Source organism: Melanaphis sacchari, unplaced genomic scaffold (genome assembly GCF_002803265.2).
Source record: "Melanaphis sacchari strain LSU unplaced genomic scaffold, SCAv2.0 Contig61_pilon_pilon, whole genome shotgun sequence".
In the NCBI taxonomy this organism is placed as follows: domain Eukaryota; kingdom Metazoa; phylum Arthropoda; class Insecta; order Hemiptera; family Aphididae; genus Melanaphis; species Melanaphis sacchari.
In genome coordinates, this window is record NW_020271437.1 from 652,615 (window position 1) to 674,502 (window position 21,888).

General features: G+C 26.8%; 4 protein-coding genes and 2 pseudogenes across 4 annotated transcripts in view; 3 read left to right on the top strand and 3 right to left on the bottom strand.

Annotated features, from left to right (window-relative positions):
- Window positions 1-428: 428 nt before the first annotated feature.
- Window positions 429-2,109, top strand: LOC112600164 (leucine-rich repeat extensin-like protein 1). The gene is made up of 3 exons (XM_025347336.1): window positions 429-435; window positions 893-987; window positions 1,219-2,109. The coding sequence occupies exons 1-3, from the start codon at window positions 429-431 to the stop codon at window positions 2,107-2,109; spliced, it is 993 nt and encodes a 330-aa protein (XP_025203121.1).
- Window positions 2,110-7,452: 5,343 nt separating this feature from the next.
- Window positions 7,453-8,432, top strand: LOC112600165 (annotated as a pseudogene).
- A 1,155-nt stretch (window positions 8,433-9,587) lies between these two features.
- LOC112600166 (leucine-rich repeat-containing protein 51-like) lies at window positions 9,588-11,849 on the bottom strand. The gene is made up of 3 exons (XM_025347337.1): window positions 11,732-11,849; window positions 11,262-11,473; window positions 9,588-9,845 (listed from the first exon to the last, which is right to left on the bottom strand). Exons 1-3 carry the CDS (start codon window positions 11,847-11,849, stop codon window positions 9,588-9,590), a joined length of 588 nt encoding a protein of 195 aa, XP_025203122.1.
- Window positions 11,850-13,018: 1,169 nt separating this feature from the next.
- LOC112600167 (radial spoke head 1 homolog) lies at window positions 13,019-16,740 on the bottom strand. Its single transcript, XM_025347338.1, has 5 exons — window positions 16,621-16,740; window positions 14,065-14,284; window positions 13,675-13,919; window positions 13,446-13,563; window positions 13,019-13,305 (listed from the first exon to the last, which is right to left on the bottom strand). Exons 1-5 carry the CDS (start codon window positions 16,738-16,740, stop codon window positions 13,019-13,021), a joined length of 990 nt encoding a protein of 329 aa, XP_025203123.1.
- A 1,629-nt stretch (window positions 16,741-18,369) lies between these two features.
- On the bottom strand, window positions 18,370-19,578 carry LOC112600168 (annotated as a pseudogene).
- Window positions 19,579-21,489: 1,911 nt separating this feature from the next.
- LOC112600169 (proline-rich receptor-like protein kinase PERK2) overlaps window positions 21,490-21,888 on the top strand; it is a 733-nt gene continuing 334 nt past the window's right edge. Inside the window, exons 1-2 of the mRNA XM_025347339.1 lie at window positions 21,490-21,540; window positions 21,604-21,836. Of these exons, the coding sequence (XP_025203124.1) occupies window positions 21,490-21,540; window positions 21,604-21,836 (284 nt within the window). The remainder of the gene's footprint in view (window positions 21,541-21,603; window positions 21,837-21,888) is intronic.

The following is a 21,888-nucleotide window of genomic DNA, read 5'->3' on the forward strand; positions in this document are numbered from 1 at the left end:
GTTACCTATCATATAATTAAATCGTTATATTGAAAATCAAAAGAATATTAAATTGAATAGAATAAATATATTTTGTAATCGAATAATGATTATAAAATCAAGCATTATTTCTAGGCACAATTAAATAATAACTGAAAGGCATACTTTTGAAAAATATATGTCATCTAGAGACATACAACTTTTGGACAAAACAACAAATAGTCCAAAGTTTTTCAAAAATAATTTTGTTGTGTATCTGAATACTCTTATTTTTACATCAAAATCTTAAAAATGAAATTTATGGCTGTGCTATACAGCTAGTATGAATGTGATTAAATTATAAACAATTATTGAAATCTGTCAAAAAAATAATTTTTAGTTATACTTTTTTGGAAAAATTATAAGTAATTATAATATTTAAAAATATATTTCTTGACAAAGATAGAACTATGACGAGTAAATAAAAATAAATATATAAGTACCTAGCTAGTTATATTAATCCTTGAAATTGTACGAATGCCAAGACGGATCATTTATTATTATTATTTTTTATTTTAAATACAAATTGTTAGAAATTTGTTTTTGTTGTTTTTTAAGTTTATTATTATAAAATTTGACTTAATGAATTTTTATATTTACAAAAATCAAATCAATTATTAACAATAACATAAAAAAAAATTGTAACACAATTTAAAAATAATAATAATATTATTGCTATCTTATCTATAGATTTGATCAGTCGTCCATGTATAATATATACTCGACGATTTTCAGACATAGATATATCGTCACACTCGTTTACCATTGCATCACGTACAACGGACCTACACTAGTGAAATCGTTTTCGTTTATCATCTCATTATATCCAATGATTTCCAAATTACATATATAAGGAAGTGTGTATCATATTAAGAGTGCATTAAGATTAAACTCATTATCCAGTCAAGTCTTGGAATGAAGTGGTCAACTTTAGTTGCCTGCTTAATTGTGTGCCTGTTGGATCTTAAGGTAATAATATCACTGAGACATTTTGAGCGATCAAAATATAAACAATAAATTGTTTTCAATGTTTAAATCTATTGTCCTATTGTATAAATATTTTTTTTAAATACTATGTAATTATCGAACATTGATAACAAATATCTTTTATATCAACTGATATAGTATACAATTATTTCTTTAATTAGAAATTAGATTTAAAGTTTAATATTGACAATTATATGTATCTTTTTTAATTAGGTTTCCGATGGGATTTCCTCGGTTCCTTGTTCCCAAGCAGCCTTAAGTCTACAAGACAGTTCTCTGAAAGCGGACCAGCCTCCAATTTTTCCCTCTTCATTAGCCCCCCTGTTAACAACTTTGTGTTCATCGTCAACCCTCAACGGTCTACCCCCTTCAGCGATCGTGTCAATTGTTAACACGCTGTCAGCAACGCCCGAGCTTTTCAAAACATTGCCACCTCCTACGCTCGTAGCACTATTGAGTGCCGTCTCGTCATCACCTACGGTTCTAAATGAACTGTCACCAATCTCTGTTCTCGTTTTGCTCGCCGCTGTCTCTTCAGCCACTCCTACATCAATTTCTTCTATACCACGTGCCGTGCTATTTCCGTTGTTGAAAACTTTGTCATATTCCGGTCTGCTGCCGCCACCTGGTTCCGTGCAGCCGAACACGGTTTTCACTCAACTACCACCCTTGCCTCCGCCGCCACCACAAATAATAGTACCCGGTCCTGCTTTAGGTCCAATGTATATAAATTTACCAAACAAATCACCCAAACCCCCACCGATAATCATACCGACTGGACCTCCGCCATCTATCGTTGTGTCCATCCCCCAACCGTATCCCGCACCGCCACCTTTAATCATGCCTTACGGCACTCCTGGTCCAATAGTGATTAATGAAGGACAAAACACTAGTCCTCTAACCACCCAAACAGTATTATCTGCCCCCGAACCACCAAAAATATTTTTTACCACACATCCATCAAAATCATGTCTCAATTCGATCGATGGAAGAACGTCACAACAGAACTATTGTCAATCACAGTTTGAAATTCCAAAAGTTTATGCCTTACCACCCGGTGTTTTGCCGAACCAATATTTTCAGATTGATAAAAAAAGAGCGTAATAACTTATTGTTTTTATTATTTTAGACCATTTGTAAATTGTAATCAAGTAAATAAATAGTGAAAATTTGTATCATAAAATGTTTATTTATTTTTAATTACGTTTTGAAAGGAAGATGATTAAAAGTATAGCCTGTAATACACAATCAATATAATTTTGAGATTTTTTAGACTTAAAAATCAGCTCTTTTTCCTTGCAACTGGGTGTAATTTTTAAGAGGTTCATTGAATATTTTTTTCAGTACAAAAATATAAATTATGGAATAATATATTCCCATTACCTCCTCAAATACATTCTAAGTATAATATGATAAGGTTATAATATTACATAAAGTTGTGTTACAGATTATTCACTTAAAATGTAAATCATAAAAGATTTAAGCAACATTATTTTAATATTATTTGGATCAATAATCAAATAAAGATTAAATTCAGTTAAACAAAATAAAAACTCTGTAGTAGTTATCAATGATCCTCTAGTATATTAAATTGGAATTGTACTAATTTTAATATACATGATGCTGTTGAAAATTTATTTTTACTTGAAAGAACAATTTATTTATTTTTTAATTACCAATAGTGTTGAAAAATATGTTATCCTCATAACTTTACTTAGACACTTTATTTTAATTGAATCTCATAAAATTTAATATAATAGATTAGGTATATAATTTTAAGGAACAGATAAAATAGTGTACCGTTTGGACAACAATTTAACTTAATTTTTGTCATATTATGATTAAAATATAAATATATATATATATTATTATAGCTCAACATTAATTATACTTATTACTTATAATCAAACTAAAACGTTGTTTGTAAAAATCATAAACATTCATGAAGTAACCTATCTATGAGTAAACTTTTTTAATCTTCTATTGTAATCATGTTTTTTTAATAAAAACGGTAAATTATTGCATCTAAGTTAAGATATCTACGAAAATTTGTTGAAATTGAATAAATTTACAAATTATTTTAGTATTAAAAATGTATTATCATAAACTTTTTAATATCCATGTATAATATTTGATAATACAATGTTTCTCATAAGTTCATTTTAAAATAGTTGAAAAAAAATTGAGCGTTAAGTCACACGCACTTATTATATGAGTGATTAAATTAAAAATGTTAAAGGCATGTCATCCTCCAACCCTTAAGGTTCTTGCTCTGTCAGAGTCATAAGAAAATTACTAAAAAGAAAAAGTTAACAAATATTAGATAAGCATGATATTATTTTAAAACACTGATCCAAAACTTATTGTACCTATATAGTTTGACAGTGGATGTAATTAATGTAGTATTGTGACGTAAAATTTATATAGTTAAGTAAATTAAACAACCAAAATTAAATATTAACTTAAATTAATAAATAATACAAGCAGACCATTAATACTTGCAGTTAATATAAAAATTATTGTTATTAATAAAATTAATATTTAATTACTAATTATTATATACATTATACAACTATAATAATTATTAGCTATTTGCTATTACCATTTAACTATATATACTCAATGCTATTACTTATTAGTAGTATTATGTATTCGTGGTAATTATAAAACATTTAAATAAACAAACCACTCATAATACAAATTTTTAAAAATTATAATTATTTTGTCATAATTTATTTTAAAGTAAAAACACAAAATAATAACAATGTAATTTTTAAATTCTACTATCAATAGTATACTTCACATATAATATAAAATCTGAATATTTATTATAATAAATACAAATTCATTATTTTAAGATACATTTTAACCACAAATTGACGTAGTGAATAACATTATTATTATAAAATAATATTTATACAATTATTTTTCTATATTTTGAATTTGTGTAATATAATATTGTTTAATATGTTGAAGCTTATATCCAAAACCATGTTTGTCAATCCCTAAATTATTTAAAATTTATTTATTTATATTACTTACAGTTTAAATTTTTTAAGAGAGTAAAAACTATTACGAGTTTTTAATTATTTATACAGAAGTTTTTTATTCCCTACATAAAATATAACCGTATATTTAAAATATTGAGTTATAAATAATACAAAATTAATTTCTATAAATAATATCTAATATAATTAAATTATAAAAATGCAATGTCATAATGTTTAAACTTATATGTAGCTGGTAAAAAAAACATGGTTCTACCCGTTCTAGAAAACTTGAAACTATGAAAGACGTGGTAATAGTAGATTACACAGTAATCGAATAAAAATTAAAAAAATTAAATTTTTTTTCGAACAATATTTATATTCTGGAATACATGGGGGAAGGAGGAAGTGCACACTAGGGTGGACTAGATAAACATAATAGAGGAGTTATAGGAACTGATATTAAATTTGGCGGTGGTAAGAAACATGATGATGAATACAGTTATGGATATTGTAGCAAGTAAGGGAGTGAGAATTGTAGTAGTGATAAGCATGGTAATGGAAATGGAGTATTGGTGTTAACCAAGGAAGAGGAATAAGTGTTAATGATAGGTAGAATGATGGTGGTTAGACATGGTAGTACTGGTAAGCATGAATGTAGAGATAGAAAAAAATAAGGATCTGGTAGGTAAGTAGTAGATTTAAGATATCGACCACATGGCCCATGTGGTACTGATCTAATCTTTATAAAAAAAAAAAAACAATTTTAAATATTTGATTAAATTAGAATTCAAAATTTAATTCTTAACTTGACTAAGACAAGCCAATGCCAAAATCACAACAACTCTTGAGTTGATCACTTTTATTATTGGGAAATTAATATTACAAAAAGCTGATAAACACAAGGATTACATATAGGTATGGCATTGATGCAATTACATTTTTATAGTCGAAAAACAAAAAAAAAATCATTGTTTTTTATTCTTTCACGTTCTTTAAAACTGATTACAAAAATTGCTATACTTATCATCATTATTTATAAGATACTAATAAGTTGATGATTATAGTTATTGAAAAAAAAAAACACGTCCATAGTAGGTAGTTAATACATTAATTGATAATTTCATTGAAAATCCGATAAATAATTTTATGTAAGTTAAAGTAATATTTTCGTAGCATTCTTTTAGTTCTTAACATATATAGTCACAAAAAAAAAAATTAATTAATTTAATATACATTATATAGATTATAAAATGTAGTCTAATTATCTACATTAATTGCTCAGATCAAGATTTTAACAACTGAAAAAAAATTGAAAATATAACAATATAATGTATAATATACCTATAAGTACAATTAAAAATTGTTTAGTTTTGCTTTGTAATTATTATAGTACTGCATAATTTGTGTAAACTATTATAACATTCCATGGTACCTATATCAATATTAAAGTTCATGCGACTTTACAGTTTATAATGATTTTAATAATAACATAAATAATATATAATATAGTGCTAGCTAACCCTGTAAAGTTTTGTACACAAGACAAATTAAAATAAAGCCAGTGGATTAATCATTTCTTAAATTCTGTTTAGTATATACTTTACAAAATTTTAACACATTTATTTAAGTAGTTTAGTTTTGATCAAAAATAAATTACATGTTCGAAGTTATAAGTAGTTGTAATACGATTTTATTTCTGTAAAAATTTCAAAATAATTTAAATAAAAATATACTTGTTTTTAATAAGCCATCAAGTTCAAGTGTAAAACCCTTTTTTAAATACAAAACTGAAAATAATTCGCTTTGTGGCGCACGTTTTCAAATAGTTAGATATATTTCTAATCTAACCTAGGTACTAAATTTTAAAAGAACTATAAATGCATATAATATATATATATCCATACACTAGAGTATTTTATTGGTATAGATATATGTCTGATAAAAAATTGAAAGAAATATAATACTAAAAATCAGTATTACCTGAAAAACAAAATATATAAAAAATGATGAAAGATAAATACAAATTTTATTTATTTTATACACTCTACTCCTATTTAGTGTTTATATATTTCTTGAGAATGATTAATAGAAAAATGTATAGTTTGAGATTTCATAAATTTAAATACATTACACGATTAAAAATATAAGTAAATTATATTGTTAACTTGAGATATACTTTTTTTCACTCAGACAATACGTTTTATTACATAAAGATTCAAATAATAATTAATTTATTATGTAATTCAATTTTAACTATTAATACGAATATTAAACAATTTAATATAACATGTAATTATCATGATCCTTGGAATTCGATTTTAAGATTTGTAATGTCATGTGATATACTAACATATTTTAAATTGAAAAAAAAAGAAAAAAAAAATGTATTATTATTTAAAAGGTTATATTTTGGGAGTTCTGATATAATCATATTATAATTTAAAATATTAAAATGGAAAATTAATTTAAATAATAATTTAATATTTGAAAAATTAAAACTAAACTACTTAATTATAAACATATACACTGGTTGTAATTAGATAGTATACATTACATATTAACTGAATAGAAATTAGAATTAACCAATAAATTAGAAACTTTGAGTCTTTAAATTAAAATAAGTTTTTTAAATGTACATTCCATATGTAAATTAAAAATAAATCCCAAATATTTTACTCTTAACTTATAATTATAATATATATTTCTGAAACAATATTAACACAACAAAAATATTATTGGAATATTGAATAAAAAAATTGTATTAATTTTCTTTTATATCAACAAATATTATAATTTATTAGGCATATTTAAATATATAGATAATTAATGTGATTAATTTCTGTTTAAATAAATATTTTAATAATAAATAGATTTGTATGTTTACTTGCAATTTAACTTGTTACATAGCTACACTACAGAGAATTTATATTTATATAATTGTAAATTTACTTTAAAGTATCTATTTAGAAAAATTGTGTAGGTACACTATATTTTACGTCAAGTCCATTATCTGTGTATCCATCAAGTATCTTAATATAAAATATTTAATTAATAAATAACCCAAATATTAATGAGTTGTACCTATTTATAATGACTTCTTTAAAAAAATTAATTATTAATACTATTATGATCAAAACAAATATCAACAATGACCTCTATTATACATTGTTATTGAAATAAATTATATATACTATATCTATATCAGTTGTTAAACACACATATGCAATGAAGATATTTTATAAAAACGTTTGATTGATCGCATATCCGTTATCAATTTAAAACGTGGACAAAAGTAAAACAAATTAAAAATTGTCCAGAGTATAAAAGTCGAACTGTTTTATAGCATTACATACAATATTAGAAGTATTCGCGTTTTAACATTCATAGTGTGTGTTTAAATAATAATAAAAAAAAAAAAAAATACAAAAAAATGAACACTTTTGGAATTATAGCCACCATGGCAGTGGTTTGCTTGGCTATGGTAAGAAATTATTTTTGTTATTATTATTCATATACAAATTTGCACTTTATTTAAAAAAATAATAATAAATAATCATGTTTTTCAATAATTAGGTCAAAGCCACACCATGTCCTCCATCATCATGTCTTCCAGCCCCTGCACTACCACCTCCATGTCTTCCAGCCCCAGCCCTTCCACCCTCATATCTTTCAGCCCCTGTCCTACCACCCCCATGTCTTCCAGCCCCTGCATTACCACCTCCATGTCTTCCAGCCCCAGCACTTCCACCCTCATATCTTCCAGCCGCCCCACCTTTACCATCCCCATGTCTTCCAGCCCCACCTCAACCGCCGTGCATACCTTCTCCACCCATTAGTCAGCTGTTCTAGCCTCTTTATTAGCTACTCTAAAGCAGCGGCACCATATTCACCCTACCACACTCCTGTCGCACCTCCTGAAACCATCAGTGGTCCGGCCCGACTATACAACTCTGTCGGTTCCACCTGCACCTCGGGTCTAGCTCAGGACCAGCACCCGGTCCATTGATAGTCCAATTGCCGTCAGTAGCTGGAAAGTCAGCTCAATCCGTCGTTCCGGTCCAGCTCATAATCTGCTCGTCAAACTGACTCAATCCGGCTCCGCACCCATCATACTTCCAGGGCGGCTGGCCTATCGTTATCAACGACGAACGATATATGGAACGTCCATCACGTGCACCAGCTCCCGATCAAACAAAATATTCTTCGCATTACCACCGCCATTACCAACTCACCTGTCGTGTGCCACCCGCTCCATTACCAAAAGTGCTCTTCAATCCCGGTCTGTATGTTCAAAACCTGATATCGTTCCAAACCCCAGTTGGTCTTCCTCAATTGTTTTTGATTCCGTCGCCGTATCCATGTCCAGCACCGTGCTACCCACCACCCGGCCCATGCAACCAACCACCAGTTGTCGCTAAGATCCCTAGCGCTTGTTAATTTGTCAAAATAACATTTTTAATGTAAATTGAAAACAATTATAAATCAGTCATAAAAATATATCATTTTTGAATATTAATAGTATATTATCTTAAATAAATATATATTTTGTAAATTTAGTAAATTCATATACGTAAATAGAATCAAACAACATATTATTTTCAACAACATATAAATATACTTAACATATTATGAATAAAATAATCAATTTTATTTTTATTTTTGATCTAAGAAATGATGACTAAATTATGTTTTAAATGACAAATTTAGCCAAACCAAACGTTAATTTTAATAATTTATTAATAATATTAATTATTATACAATATGAGATTCTAATGTCTTAATTTTGTTTCCTTACTAGTCAGAACATGGAAACTTTCAAATTTTATTTAAATTATTTTGTGAGTTTTTTGGTCGTTTTTTAAGCTGCTATTATTTACGTTTACATATATGACTTTTCAACGCTTATGGTTTATTATGTTAACTAAAATTAGTATACTTAGGTATATAGTTAAATCTGTTTTTTTTAAAAATATTTTGTCTTCACTCAAATTATATCAAATTAATTATTTTGACAAAAGTGTTTAAATATTTACCGCTTATAAAACCTCATTATTGTCTGAAAGGAGATAAATCATTACAACTACTTTGTTGGTTATTAGCCTCAATAATTGTTTGTTGGTAAGGTAATAACCTTACAGAATATACTGATTGTTATCATAGTATTATTAATACATCAAAACCAGCGTGTATATACATTTTTTTTTTTATATTTTAGGTTTTTAAGCAATACAAATATTAAAAACACTTATGTTTCTTTTTACACGTCTCTAGCATATAGAACTTTGAATATAATTAGTTGTACAATAATATATTATTATAATTTTATTCATTATATTTGGATATAAATAAAAAATTTTCATAAATAATATAAATTAATATTATGCACTTTAATTGTAATTTAAATTTTTTTTAACACTAGTTTGAAATATTAAAGCATTGATGTTGCCTATTACAGTTTATATTAATATCAATAGGTAATTCAAAAAATGTTTCCAGATAAAAATTATCTTTTTTTTTATGAAATATGCAGTTATCTTATAGTATTATTAAAATGGTAATAAAAGAATTTTATTTGCAATATTATCTTTAATTTTAAATGTTCGCTGTACAGAATATCGGTGGAGCAACACTTCTCTCTTGACGAGTGATTAACGAAAAATCTAAGCTTTTAATTTGAGGAAGATAAAATAATACAAGACAACGGTATTTAATTAGCCGTGATATCGGATTTCCGTGTAGAGTTAATGTTCGTAATTTTAATAGAGTTTTTAGTTTCGAAACTTCCTTAATGTCATTTATTTGATTTCCGTGCATGTAAAGTATCGACAAATTTTTAAATTGAAGAAATTCCTGAAAATAAATAGAATAATCGTAGTACTAACGTGAATCGTATCATGTATACTTATATACATATATTATCTAGTCATTACTCATTAATAAGTCAAAATTGGCAATATTTGAATAAATAAAATAAAATAGCTTCTTCAGTAGAAACCTAGCATTAGTAGGTAAGTAGAATGTAGTTGTCAAAAGATTAGTAAAGTCAGTTTTCAAATTTCCTTTATAATATTTTATTTATGTACTTAGATAAATTGATATACCTAAATATGCCTAACCGATCTAACTTATGTACTCTATTACAGAGTAGTTGTTGATTTTTTTTATAGATTTTAGTATTGATAAAAATTCGTTGAACGAATAACATAAATAAAATTTTATGTTGAAACAATAGTTCGATATAAAAAAAAAGAATACAAACATTTTTGAATATCCGTTCTTAATATGAATGATTATAAAATGAAAAAATATCATAAAAGTATAAATTATTGAAAAAATTATGAATGTTAATTTGTAAATATAGAATAACTAATTGAATCTAATAAAGTCTTTTAGAAGACATTTTTTAAAATTTATCACATTATTGATGTTTTAACATTTGAATGTATGAGTTGGTTTTTTTTGAAAATAACAGGTTAAAATAAAATATAGATCTTACTTAAATTAATTCTAGATAGTAGAATAATTGTATATAATAACGTCATCTAACCTAAAATATACAAATTACTCAAAATATCGTGTTGTGTAAGGTACTTTTTGTTCAATCGATAAAATAGACCTGTTTACAATAACATTAAATTTAATCCCACAAATACTTTGAGTTATCGGAGTTGAGTTCCTTTCTTTAATTATAATAATAAGTATAAAGATTCAATTAATTATAAAATATTAAAAATAATAATAAATAAAGGTACTTTTTGCCTAAAGAATAATTTTTTAACGACAATTATAAAAAAAAACCTAAAAAAAAAATTAAAAATTTGTCATACCTATAAGGCTATAAATATTTCATAAAAGTAGCATGTTCTCAATTAATTTTTTAATAATAATATCATATTGATAGGTATTCCATAGAATTACCACATGCATAACCACATTAAGCAATTATTATGTTCGTTAGGTGTAAACAATTTGTGCACTTTTTAATAATATAACATTAAACTCGACTATTTTTTGGTGTTAGTTATCCCCAATAAAAAATGAATATTAAGATGTATTATAATGAAGAATCTTAGGTATAGGAAAAATTGTGTAATCGTGTGGATTAAAATAATATTAAAAAAAAAAAAAAATTAAAATACACAATTTTACAAGACATCGAAGATAAAAATGGAATTACATTTCAAATAAAAACAGTTAATTAAGTTCGTGCTGACTTTCAATATGTTCACACAATTATTTTTAACGTACTCTCACAATAGTTTATACCTGGCCAATGTTTTTAAATTCATTATACGAAACGTCAATCCAAGTCAAATATGCTGGCAACTCGAGTAACTCTTCGATTGATTTGTTCAAACCTTGTAAGCTTGTTAAATTATTATTATTTAACCAAATGGCCCCACAAATGAATTTCTTATTAATACCTCTATCGGGTACTCCGTGAACTCTTACAGATAACGGTGTTTCATTTATTAGTTCTAAAATAATAATAATAATTATATGAATCATCGGTGTAACCTAGCATGGTAATTTAAAAATTGTTTGTTTTGCAAACGATTTCTTAGAGTAAAAACTACGATTCCGTAGTATTTTATGTACGAGTACCTACTTTATGTGTAAAAATGAAATGGTGTACAAGAATGGACGTAAAAAATAATGTCTGTGTTATTGGTATTAAACGCTGTGCGAAATTACACCGAGAATGTGAAATGTTCAATTGTTGTATTTATTCTTACTATTTAGCGTCCTAAGATTTTTGGATGAATAATCCAAAGGCTTCCCTAATTTAATGTCTTGTACAAACTTAGGATCAGTATGTAAAAGTTTTGGTATGTTTCGACTTGAATCATTCATAGCAGTGTATTTTAATTTAGTTTTAGTATACAATTGTTTAACGTGTAATTAAATTATTGTAGTAAATTTTCTATAAATAAGCGTTACATAGTAAATATAAATAAATAAATAATTTTAATAGCGTACGATACTTGTGTATCCAAGACAATAACGTATAATGCTATATTATAATAATTATATTTTTTTTTTCAAAATGGATGTTAAACTAGTTACTAATAACATTCTTAGTAATTAAAAAAAAATATATATTTATTAAATTATATTAAAACTGTTAATAAAGTATCAATATCGTAATTTAATTTCTACAGTTATTTTAAGTTGTATAATTATAGACGATATTTAAATCTACGTATTAATATTATGTATACTGCTAATTTAATCAAAATCGATTGATAATAATAAAATTAGTATAAAATAGTTTTATTAGATAGTTGTTTTATAAACATTTTAATATAATTTTATACAGCTTTTATTATTTTTATCACTTGTTAACCCATCTATCTTATTCTTATTCTTATATAACCTTATTTTTATTATATATATGGTATAATTTGAATTAGGTACCTACAATTATTGTTGAGCATTAATCTATAAAAATACATTAAATCAACTCGAAGCAGTAATTTTAAAAGTAAATAAAATAAAACTAATAACATTTCTTAGTAAAGCTAAGTTTGCAAGGAAAAAAAATTATAATAAATGCCTTTTTTTCTTAAAATATTTTATTTTCATAAAACGATTATAAACCTAAATTTTAAACACCATAATGTCCATATAATTTTTATATATATTTTTTTTGTTATTTAGTTTATTGTATGTTTTATTTAAAAGTAATAAAAGTGAAAAAAAAATCGGTTGCTAGTAGTGGTTTTTGCGTTTAACTTTATTGATTTATTTAAAAAATTTGAGGTAGCATTTAAATTATACAACCAGTTATAGACTTGTCTAATTTTTTAAACTTTTATTTCGATTACATAGATATACTATTGATTTATCTCAAAAGTCGAAATACGTATCATAATATTATCTCGTAAGAAAACAATTTTTATATTTCTAATTATATATGTAACATAAATATTAAATATATTAAAATATATAGGTATGTTTATAAATCTCAGATATCTATAATACAGAACGTATTTATAGACACAAATGTTATCATTATGGTTTCAAACATCTTTTTCGTGATTATTCAACGAATTTGCAACGGTTTCTTGCAGGTTGAATTTTGACTCAGTTTCTAGATCTTCCATTTCAGCCCATAGATCGTCTTTATGCTCGTATATTTCCACACGACTCATCGTTAGCGACGGGACGTCCAGCGCAGATACTTTATCGGAAATCAGGAAACTCATGTCACATGAAGATTTCACTCTGGCCACAGACTGTGTTTTTGGCAGACACGGTAACATTCCACCGATAATCGGTAGTATTTCGTTTGACAACCACATAGACTCTACACGAAAATCATTAAAACGCACACGGTATGAATTATAGTATATAGACATATGACCGCATAATATTATGTGTACGAATTAAAAAATTCTATAGAGAATCTTTGAACGGATGTGTAAATGACGTGTAAAAAACTATTACTGCAGATTTTATTTTGTAATTCAGCGGATTTCGCGTTTTCGTAGAATAGGTTTTCCACGTAAGTACCACTTTGCATGCACGCCAAATGTTCAAACACATAATACCCTTTTCCGGAAACCTTAAACAGTAGTATTCAAGTGATTATTTTTAAACACAATTTACCATTTTATAGAGCGTATATTATAGGTTTTACTACCTACAATAAATGTTTCTTTTACTCATTACTAACCATCTCGTTGTCATCCCACGTGCCATAAAATGTGAATCCAGTACCGTTACTAGCCGGATAGAAAACTTGAAAGTTTTTAACTTTTTTATCGTTCAACCACATTCCCTTCAAAATGGCACCAGTTTTGCAAAACGTGTAAGTTCCCAATCCATGTTTCATATCAGACTTCCATGATCCCGAAAACTTGTCTTTGTTTTTAAATTTGAAAACACCTGTGCCGTCTTTTTTATTATTTATCCAATGACCTATTCAATGGTTGTATGTGATAATAAAAATCATCTTTCAATTTTAAATGTATAATGTGCATAGATTATAAATATATACAATTTTTTTTAAATTCCATACAAATTAAACGTAAGAGGATATTTGGATTATAGTATTACGGGTTACCTTCATATTTGCTCTTGTCTGAATAACGCATTATTCCTTTTCCGTTCCTCAGCCCTTCTCTGTAACAACCCTGGTAAATGGCGCCGTTTTTAAATCTGTACTGTCCGCGGCCGTGCCTATGCCCATTTTTATATGTTCCTACATAGGCATCGCCGTTTGGTAAGATAGCTTTGCCGAACCCGTGTCGCTCATTGTTGCTATTACGTTGCCCTTTATATGCCTGCAAAACGAAACGTGAAAAATCGACTCGTCTCGGTGTAGAACGTGACTAATAAGGTCAGTTAGGTGCGACGAGTTATAATGATGAATTTTAAACAAAATATGTTGATAACGTGGCAACATGGCATAAGAAAAACCAAGAGTGGATGGTGTGAATTCGAATTCGATAAAATCAAGAACATCTTGTTTCAAAGAGCGTGTCCCTTTTCTGTCAAAAAAAAAAAAAAATAATAAAAAACAGATCTCAGTTATATGCCTAGCATGTCTTGGATAAAATAAACTTAATTGTGTGGGTTATAACTGAGTCCACAACAATATACATAATACTTGAGCAATACTTTGTTTTTTCTTAAAATATTAATTGAAGTGTTAAATTTGTGTTTTTTTTTTTTTTAATTAAATAATGAATTATAAAGTAAAAAAAGGAAGAAGTTATTTTACTAAATTATACAATTAACAAATATATTAATATGTAGGTTAGAATAACCAATGTGCATGATGCATTTGTATCCACTTGCAAAGAGTGAAATCACCGACGAGGAAAATCTTAAAATATAATATTCTTAATATGAATACAGAATAGTAAATACACTAGAGCTACACTAATTTGTGACGTATTTATGATTTTAGAGCTATCGTGGTCATCTCAGATAAACGTTTTACTGCCCCCCTCTATATACATACAAAAAAAAAAAAAAATATATAATTAATATTAAATTCAAAAAATTTAAAAATAATTAACAGTATAACGAATTTATATAAATGTGCTTATAGGTATTATAGTGATTAGTTTGTGTCATGAATAATAAAAATGTTCAAAAGCATATCATTTTGATAAATCTATATAGTGTCTGATAACCAACGTTTGTTGCCAAAAAAATTATATTATTTTCAAAATATTTGTTTGAATAGTGTTTAAATATTTTTTATCCATTTTAAATGTCAATCATTTTATAAACGAATGTCTTAAATTATCACTTGCGATCATCGAATATGGTATTTTACTGACTACCGAGACTCAAATAAATAACAAATTGGACAGTTGTAATTGCATTTATATTCATTATTAGAAATGTTAAAATATTGTATTTTATTATTTTTTGTATAATACCGTATTAACACCTGTGTTATACCATTATTATACCATATAGAACCTAATAATACCTTTAATAATCGGAAATATAACACAAGTTATAAAACTTTTGTAATTTATAAATATGAATAATTTTAAAATTAATTAATTGAAAAAATGGCTAAAAGGTCAGAATACATTAAAAAATACATAATACAAATTCATCTTAGACCAAATCAATATTTAGTAATGCTACCAATTATGATGTATCATTTAGAATACATTTATTACCTAGTGACTAAAAATTATTTAAATTTAAAATATTTTAATTAAAATGTATATTTCGTAATAAGTTATATTCTTAAAATATCAAGTAAATTTCAAAGTAAATTAGGATTTGAGTTACTTTATTATCTGCCAACTAACATATTAATATATCTACTAAATTTTCGGTTCCACTTTTTACTTATTGTAAGTACTTATAATTATTTATATTTAATATCAGAAATTTAGTAAAAAAATGTATTTTATCTTTAAAAAGTTTAAATAAACAAAGGCATTAGGGTATCTGTACTTTGTGTTCAATATTTAAATAGAAATAAATCAAAAACCATAATTAATACTTATATACTATTGCATTATACCTATTTTTACACTATTATAATAGAACAATTAATTTAAGTCATTTCTAACATATAAATGCTAAATAAACATGTTACAATTATAAATGACAATAATAACTAAAAATAACGTCTTAATTTTATTTATACCGTCTGTGTAAAATAATTTTATAGCATGTGTACCATTGTGTAATACAAACTCACGTCTTTATCCATTATACAGTATACTATTTATTTGTCGTATGCGCCTAACCTAACGTTTATAAATTTGAAATTTTATATTTATACTAGCTGAATTACCTGGCTTTGCCCGAGTATAGATTGTGTTTTCTCAAAATTTTACTTAATTTTATCAAGTGCTAAATAGTAGTAGTAACTGAATTATAAATAAAACAAAAATATAATAATAACTCGTATGAGTATTTAGTACAACTCAGTGAAAAAAAATTGGAAAGTTGTTAAATAGTGTCGCCACAAAACGAGAAAAAAACTGTTTTCCTATTGTTTACGTAGTTAAGTATCTATAAAACATTTTGGTAATTTTTTAATGGAAAAATTTCGTTTTAAAGGCATTTGTTCAAGATTTTTTTCTATGGTTTATTAGGCATTTAAATCTGAATTCAAATAATGATTAACGCATATTACCCCTATTACAGATAGTGCATCGTGCGCAAAATCGCTTTCGTCGCCATATTCATCTTCTGGAGTATATTCATGTGTAAAATCATGTTCCTCTTCAACGTCAGAATAATCTCCTTTATTCATGTTATTTATTTTTAAATATCATACATTATTCAACGGAAATCTTAGTTTTCAATGAAACTATATACATACAATAAAATACACAAGTTTAGATTCTACGGTTTAATTTTGCTAGGTAACTGTAATATTATAATATAAACTCTTATATTATTGAAAAGTAACACAATAGCGCGATGTATTTTTTCGGTATTCATGATGTATTATGCTTTTCTATTGAAATTGTTTCATACATCATCTGTGATTAAAAGTTAAAAATAAATACCATTTTGCTTATTGTTTAGTAAATATTAAGTATGGTAAATATTTAGGGGGAATTCTAGTTAAGTACAAATATATGATGTCTTGGTGGCACTTGAGATCCGTGAAGTTAGAACAGTTTACGATTTAATAAACTCAGTTTCAAAATTTTATATACCTAAATTATAGCTTCATCTTTTGCTCGCTCACAAGTCCAACAATAATAAAACAGTTTTTTAATTGTACGAATTACTAGTGAAATAAAGTCGACTGTCAATGGACTAAAAATCGGTTGTAAAATATTTACTATAGTGTTAGTAGGACTTTTCTTCTTTAATATAAAATGACCATTATGCGAGTAAACTTTATCAACTTGACTATTGTAGTTGTTGTGTTCTATATTTAAATGAGTCAAATATTAGCAGCTTACTATGTAAAAGTAACCAGACAGCAATAATTATTATAATATATTGTGTACAATACTGATAAAAATATGATATATATATATATATATATATATATAATAATTCTTAATTTAATTTTATGGACTGTTCAATAAATAAGTTATTGTTTATTTATAGCTAGTTTTTTTTTCGGTGGAGAAATACAATTTATAAGTCCTTCCAAATAGGTTACCATTACAGTCTGTAGATGTTATATATATTTACCGAGTAATGACTAGATAGTAGACGTAAATACGTAAATAAAAAAAATCAGTATATAAGACGTTTATAAGTGACAATTTAGAAACAACTGTAAGCTGAATAAAAACATATCAAGTAATAAACATGCGCCAAAATCAAACCGGAATAATATTCAGAAGTAAACAAACTAAACATTTACGTTTAATTTAACATTCAAAAAACATAACATTTTTATACCCGTTGTAAATAATAAAGATTGACTAATGTTTATGAATTTATTAAAAAAGATTATGTACACAATCCATTTACTGCAACATTTCAACTATTTTTATTTTTATGTATTCAAACACGTTTTATCAGTGGCTCATTAATTATTACCAATGTAATAATATTTATGCAATACTTACTTATTATAACTTTATAAATAAATGGATTAAAGTTTAATCTCAGTAATAATATAAACATAAATGAATCGTATAACCTCAAATAAATATAAAAACAGTTTAACATATAAAGATATTAAATGAAAAAATAGAATAAAATCGAAAAATAATAATAAGAAAATGAATTTTTATAATATTATAAAATAATTGTATATATTTGTAATAATATTATGGTAATTCATATGTGGATAAAATAATGATAGAAAAAAAATAGCAATCACATAGAATTAAATGAAATTTGTAATAGAAAATTGCATAAACCCAGCATACGAAAGCCAAAATTCGAAATGTTAAATTTACGAAATCATTTAACAACCGCGAGGAATCTTAGCGAGGACTGGTGGTTGGTTGCATGGGCCGGGTGGTGGGTAGCACGGTGCTGAACATGGATATGGCGACGGAATCAAAAACAATTGAGGAAGACCAACTGGGGTTTGGTAATCGATATCAGGTTTTGAACATACAGACCAGGATTGAAGAGCACTTTTGGTAATGGAGCGGTGGCAACACGACAGGTGGAGTTGGTAATGGTGGTAGCAAGAATATTTTGTTTGGATCGAGTGGTGCAATGTGATAGACGTTCTTAATTGACGTCATTGATAACGATAGGCCAGGTGCCGCTCCGGAATATGATGGGTGGAGCCGGACTTGAGTCAGTTTGATGAGCAGATTAGGCTGACCGGCAGGAACACGATTGAGCTGACTTTCCAGCTACTGACGGCAATTGACTATCAATGGACCGGGTGCTGGTCCGAGCTATGACCTGAGGTGCAGGTGCGGGAACCGAAGAGTTGTAGCTACGGTCAGGGCCGACCACTGATGGGTTTCAGTGGGTAAAAGTGACAGAGTGTGGTAAGGTGAATATGGTGCCGCTACTTTAAGCGAAACAAAGAGGCTTTCAGGAACAGCTGGACTAATGGGTGGAGAAGGTATGCACGGCGGTTGAGGTGGGGCTGGAAGATATGGGGATGGTAAAGGTAGGGTGGTTGGAAGATATGAGGGTGGAAGTGCTGGGGCTGGAAGACATGGAGGTGGTAGTGCAGGGGCTGGAAGACGTGGGGGTGGTAGAACAGGGGCTGAAAGATATGAGGGTGAAAGTGCTGGGACTGGAAGACATGGAGGTGGTAGTGCAGGGGCTGGAAGACATGGGGATGGTAGAGGTGGGGCTAGAAGATATGTGGGTGGTGGAGTTGGTAAGCATGGTAGAGGGAGTGATGGTGGGGATGATGGTAGTGGTAAACAAGGTGGAGGGAAATATAGTGATGGACGTGGTAAACAAGGGAGTGGAAGTGGAAGTGAACTTGTTGGTAGTGGTAAGGGAGGTGGTGAGAGTGCTGGTGGATAACAAAGTGGCCCTATTTCATAGTAAGGTGGTAGAAATCCATCACAAGGTGTTGCTTGAGCCTTTCAATAAAAAATATATTTAATTCGTCGATTTGATATTTTATATTATCATTATTTCTTACCTTAGCAAAGCAAATCAACACTAAGGCTGTTATTATTCTTAAAGTATTCATTTTTCGAATAATGATTGAATGAATATAATATAAAATAAGGAATTCAATTTGTTTAAGTTTTATACTTAAATCATTCGTTTTTGTTTTTAATATTTTCACGTTTCTCTAATCTGAGTACGGAAATACGATCAAACACGTTTTTGTTAAACACTCTAACGTACATCTAACAACTGATATAATGTTTTTATCAATATTTATACATGGTCATTATCGGTAAAAAATGAATCAAGCAATTTTTATATTAAATATGTACCTACAGGTTATATATTATTTGTTTAACTATACACTTACAAATTATGCATATATTATTATTAATTGTATTTGATCATTACAAAATGAGTTTATTATATAATAAAAAGAATAATACAAATTAAAAAGTTACTTACATTCACGTGTAAAATCATATCATATAATGCATATTTTACTTAAAAAATATTATTAAATAACTTACACGAGTTTAGAGAAAATTGCTTAACAGTTAAAAATATATATTCATTCAAACAAATAATTCTAGATTTTTTTAATATCAAACAGATGTAATTTATAGAGATAAGTATAGAAAGGTTTTAATGGGATCAAAAATAAATTATTAATTAATCCTGGGTCCCCTACTTGTCCTCTCAATGAGGCCCAGTACTTAAATGTATATGACATTAAACTAAATATGTAAATAAATAAATTTAAAAATTATGGGATCGTTAAACCACTTATTTCTGAGTTTTACTTATTTTAATCAAATTGCATATAAATAAAGAAAAATGAAAAATAATATTCTGAAAATCAATGTTACATCTGGTGTCACTCGAGGAGATAACTAGTTTTCTACATTATTCTATCTTTTTTTAAATATGTCTAAACTATTATAATTAATTTTTATGTGTTGCTTAGTAATCAATTACTATTTAAATAGAGGTTAGTTAATAGTTGCATAGATGATTGATCGAACAACAAAATATTTAAAAAAATATTTATAAGTGGTGTTAAGAAAATGCTATTTAAATTTAAATAAATATTAAAACCTGTAAAAATTATTTTTAGATTAATTAAATTTATTAAGAGTAAACACAGTACTTGAAATAAATTAATTCTAATTTGATTCTTCTTAATTTCAATTAAAAATGTGATGGTATGAAATATTTTCATTTAAAGTCAATTTATATGAGCTTTTTATGTAAGTACACAAACACTGAGTATATTATAAACATATATATTATATTTAATAATTATGTTTTATTTTTAAATTAAATGAACATTTTATTGAAATATATTTAAATGCATTGTATTTTGTTATATTACAAGGTGTATACTTATACTTGACGCGATTGGTATTTTTTGTAAGATTATGATTAATGTACCTAAGTATTTTGATGAATTACAATAAATAATGAATTATACAAAAGTGAAACAATTTTCAAATTTAAATTCAAGTTTAAGTGTTGAGTAAATAATAATTATCTATGAATACTTCAAGCTGAGTGTTTATTATTAAAATTAAATGTTCTCAGTTAAAACATGTTTCCACAAAAAAACATGAATTATTTATTTTATATTATTTATTACGTTTATATTTAAACTTTATTATTTTTACTTAATATTAAAATATCTAAACTTATTATTAATATCTATATTGTAATGTTTATTTACAAATTTTAAAATGTATCTGGAGTATTTAGTAATAACCTAGAAGCATAATCTATATTTAATAGTGTAAACACATATCTTTGATGATAAGTATTCATAAAAAAAAAAAAATAAATAAAAATAATGATTAATGAAATCAGTGAGAAAAAACAAGGATAAATAAACGTGAAGATTTGAAAAACAAAACAAATAAGATTTTAGTATAAAAACTTAGCTGCAGTGCTAATTTAGATATATTCTTCAACAGTTCTTCAAACAATTACATACAGAATGAAGACTTTAAGAATTGTATTTGCTTTGGCATTGGCCTGTTTGGCTAAGGTAAGAAATATTTTACAATCCTAACGTACCTGGATGTTATCTAATAATAATTTTATTATCAAGGTTGAAGCAGGTCCTTGTGGCACATGTGGAGGATATCCATTCCTTCCAGATCCTTATCTAGAACTTTCTTTGGCACCACCACCATGTTCACTTCCACTTCCACTCCCTTCTTTACCACTGCCAGCACCGCCATGCTTCCTTCCACCACCACCGCCACCATGTTTACCATTACCACCATTACCACTTCCACTTCCTTGCTTACCGCCACCACCACCACCACCTCCATGCTTCCTGCCACCACCGCCGCCACCATGTTTACCACTACCACCATTACCACTTCCACTT

Excerpts from the sequence above, each read along its gene's own strand:
- LOC112600164 (XM_025347336.1), top strand. Across the intron at positions 988-1,218 it reads TGTGCCTGTTGGATCTTAAG|GTTTCCGATGGGATTTCCTC; the intron begins GTAATAATATCA and ends TTTTTTAATTAG.
- LOC112600166 (XM_025347337.1), bottom strand. The coding sequence starts at position 11,849 with ATGAATGATTCAAGTCGAAACATACCAAAACTTTTACATACTGATCCT. Across the intron at positions 11,474-11,731 it reads AAATCTTAGGACGCTAAATA|AACTAATAAATGAAACACCG; the intron begins GTAAGAATAAAT and ends TTATTATTTTAG. Across the intron at positions 9,846-11,261 it reads AATTTAAAAACATTGGCCAG|GAATTTCTTCAATTTAAAAA; the intron begins GTATAAACTATT and ends ATTTATTTTCAG.
- LOC112600167 (XM_025347338.1), bottom strand. The coding sequence starts at position 16,740 with ATGAATAAAGGAGATTATTCTGACGTTGAAGAGGAACATGATTTTACA. Across the intron at positions 14,285-16,620 it reads ATGCACTATCTGTAATAGGG|GCATATAAAGGGCAACGTAA; the intron begins GTAATATGCGTT and ends TTCGTTTTGCAG. Across the intron at positions 13,920-14,064 it reads AGACAAGAGCAAATATGAAG|GTCATTGGATAAATAATAAA; the intron begins GTAACCCGTAAT and ends ACCATTGAATAG.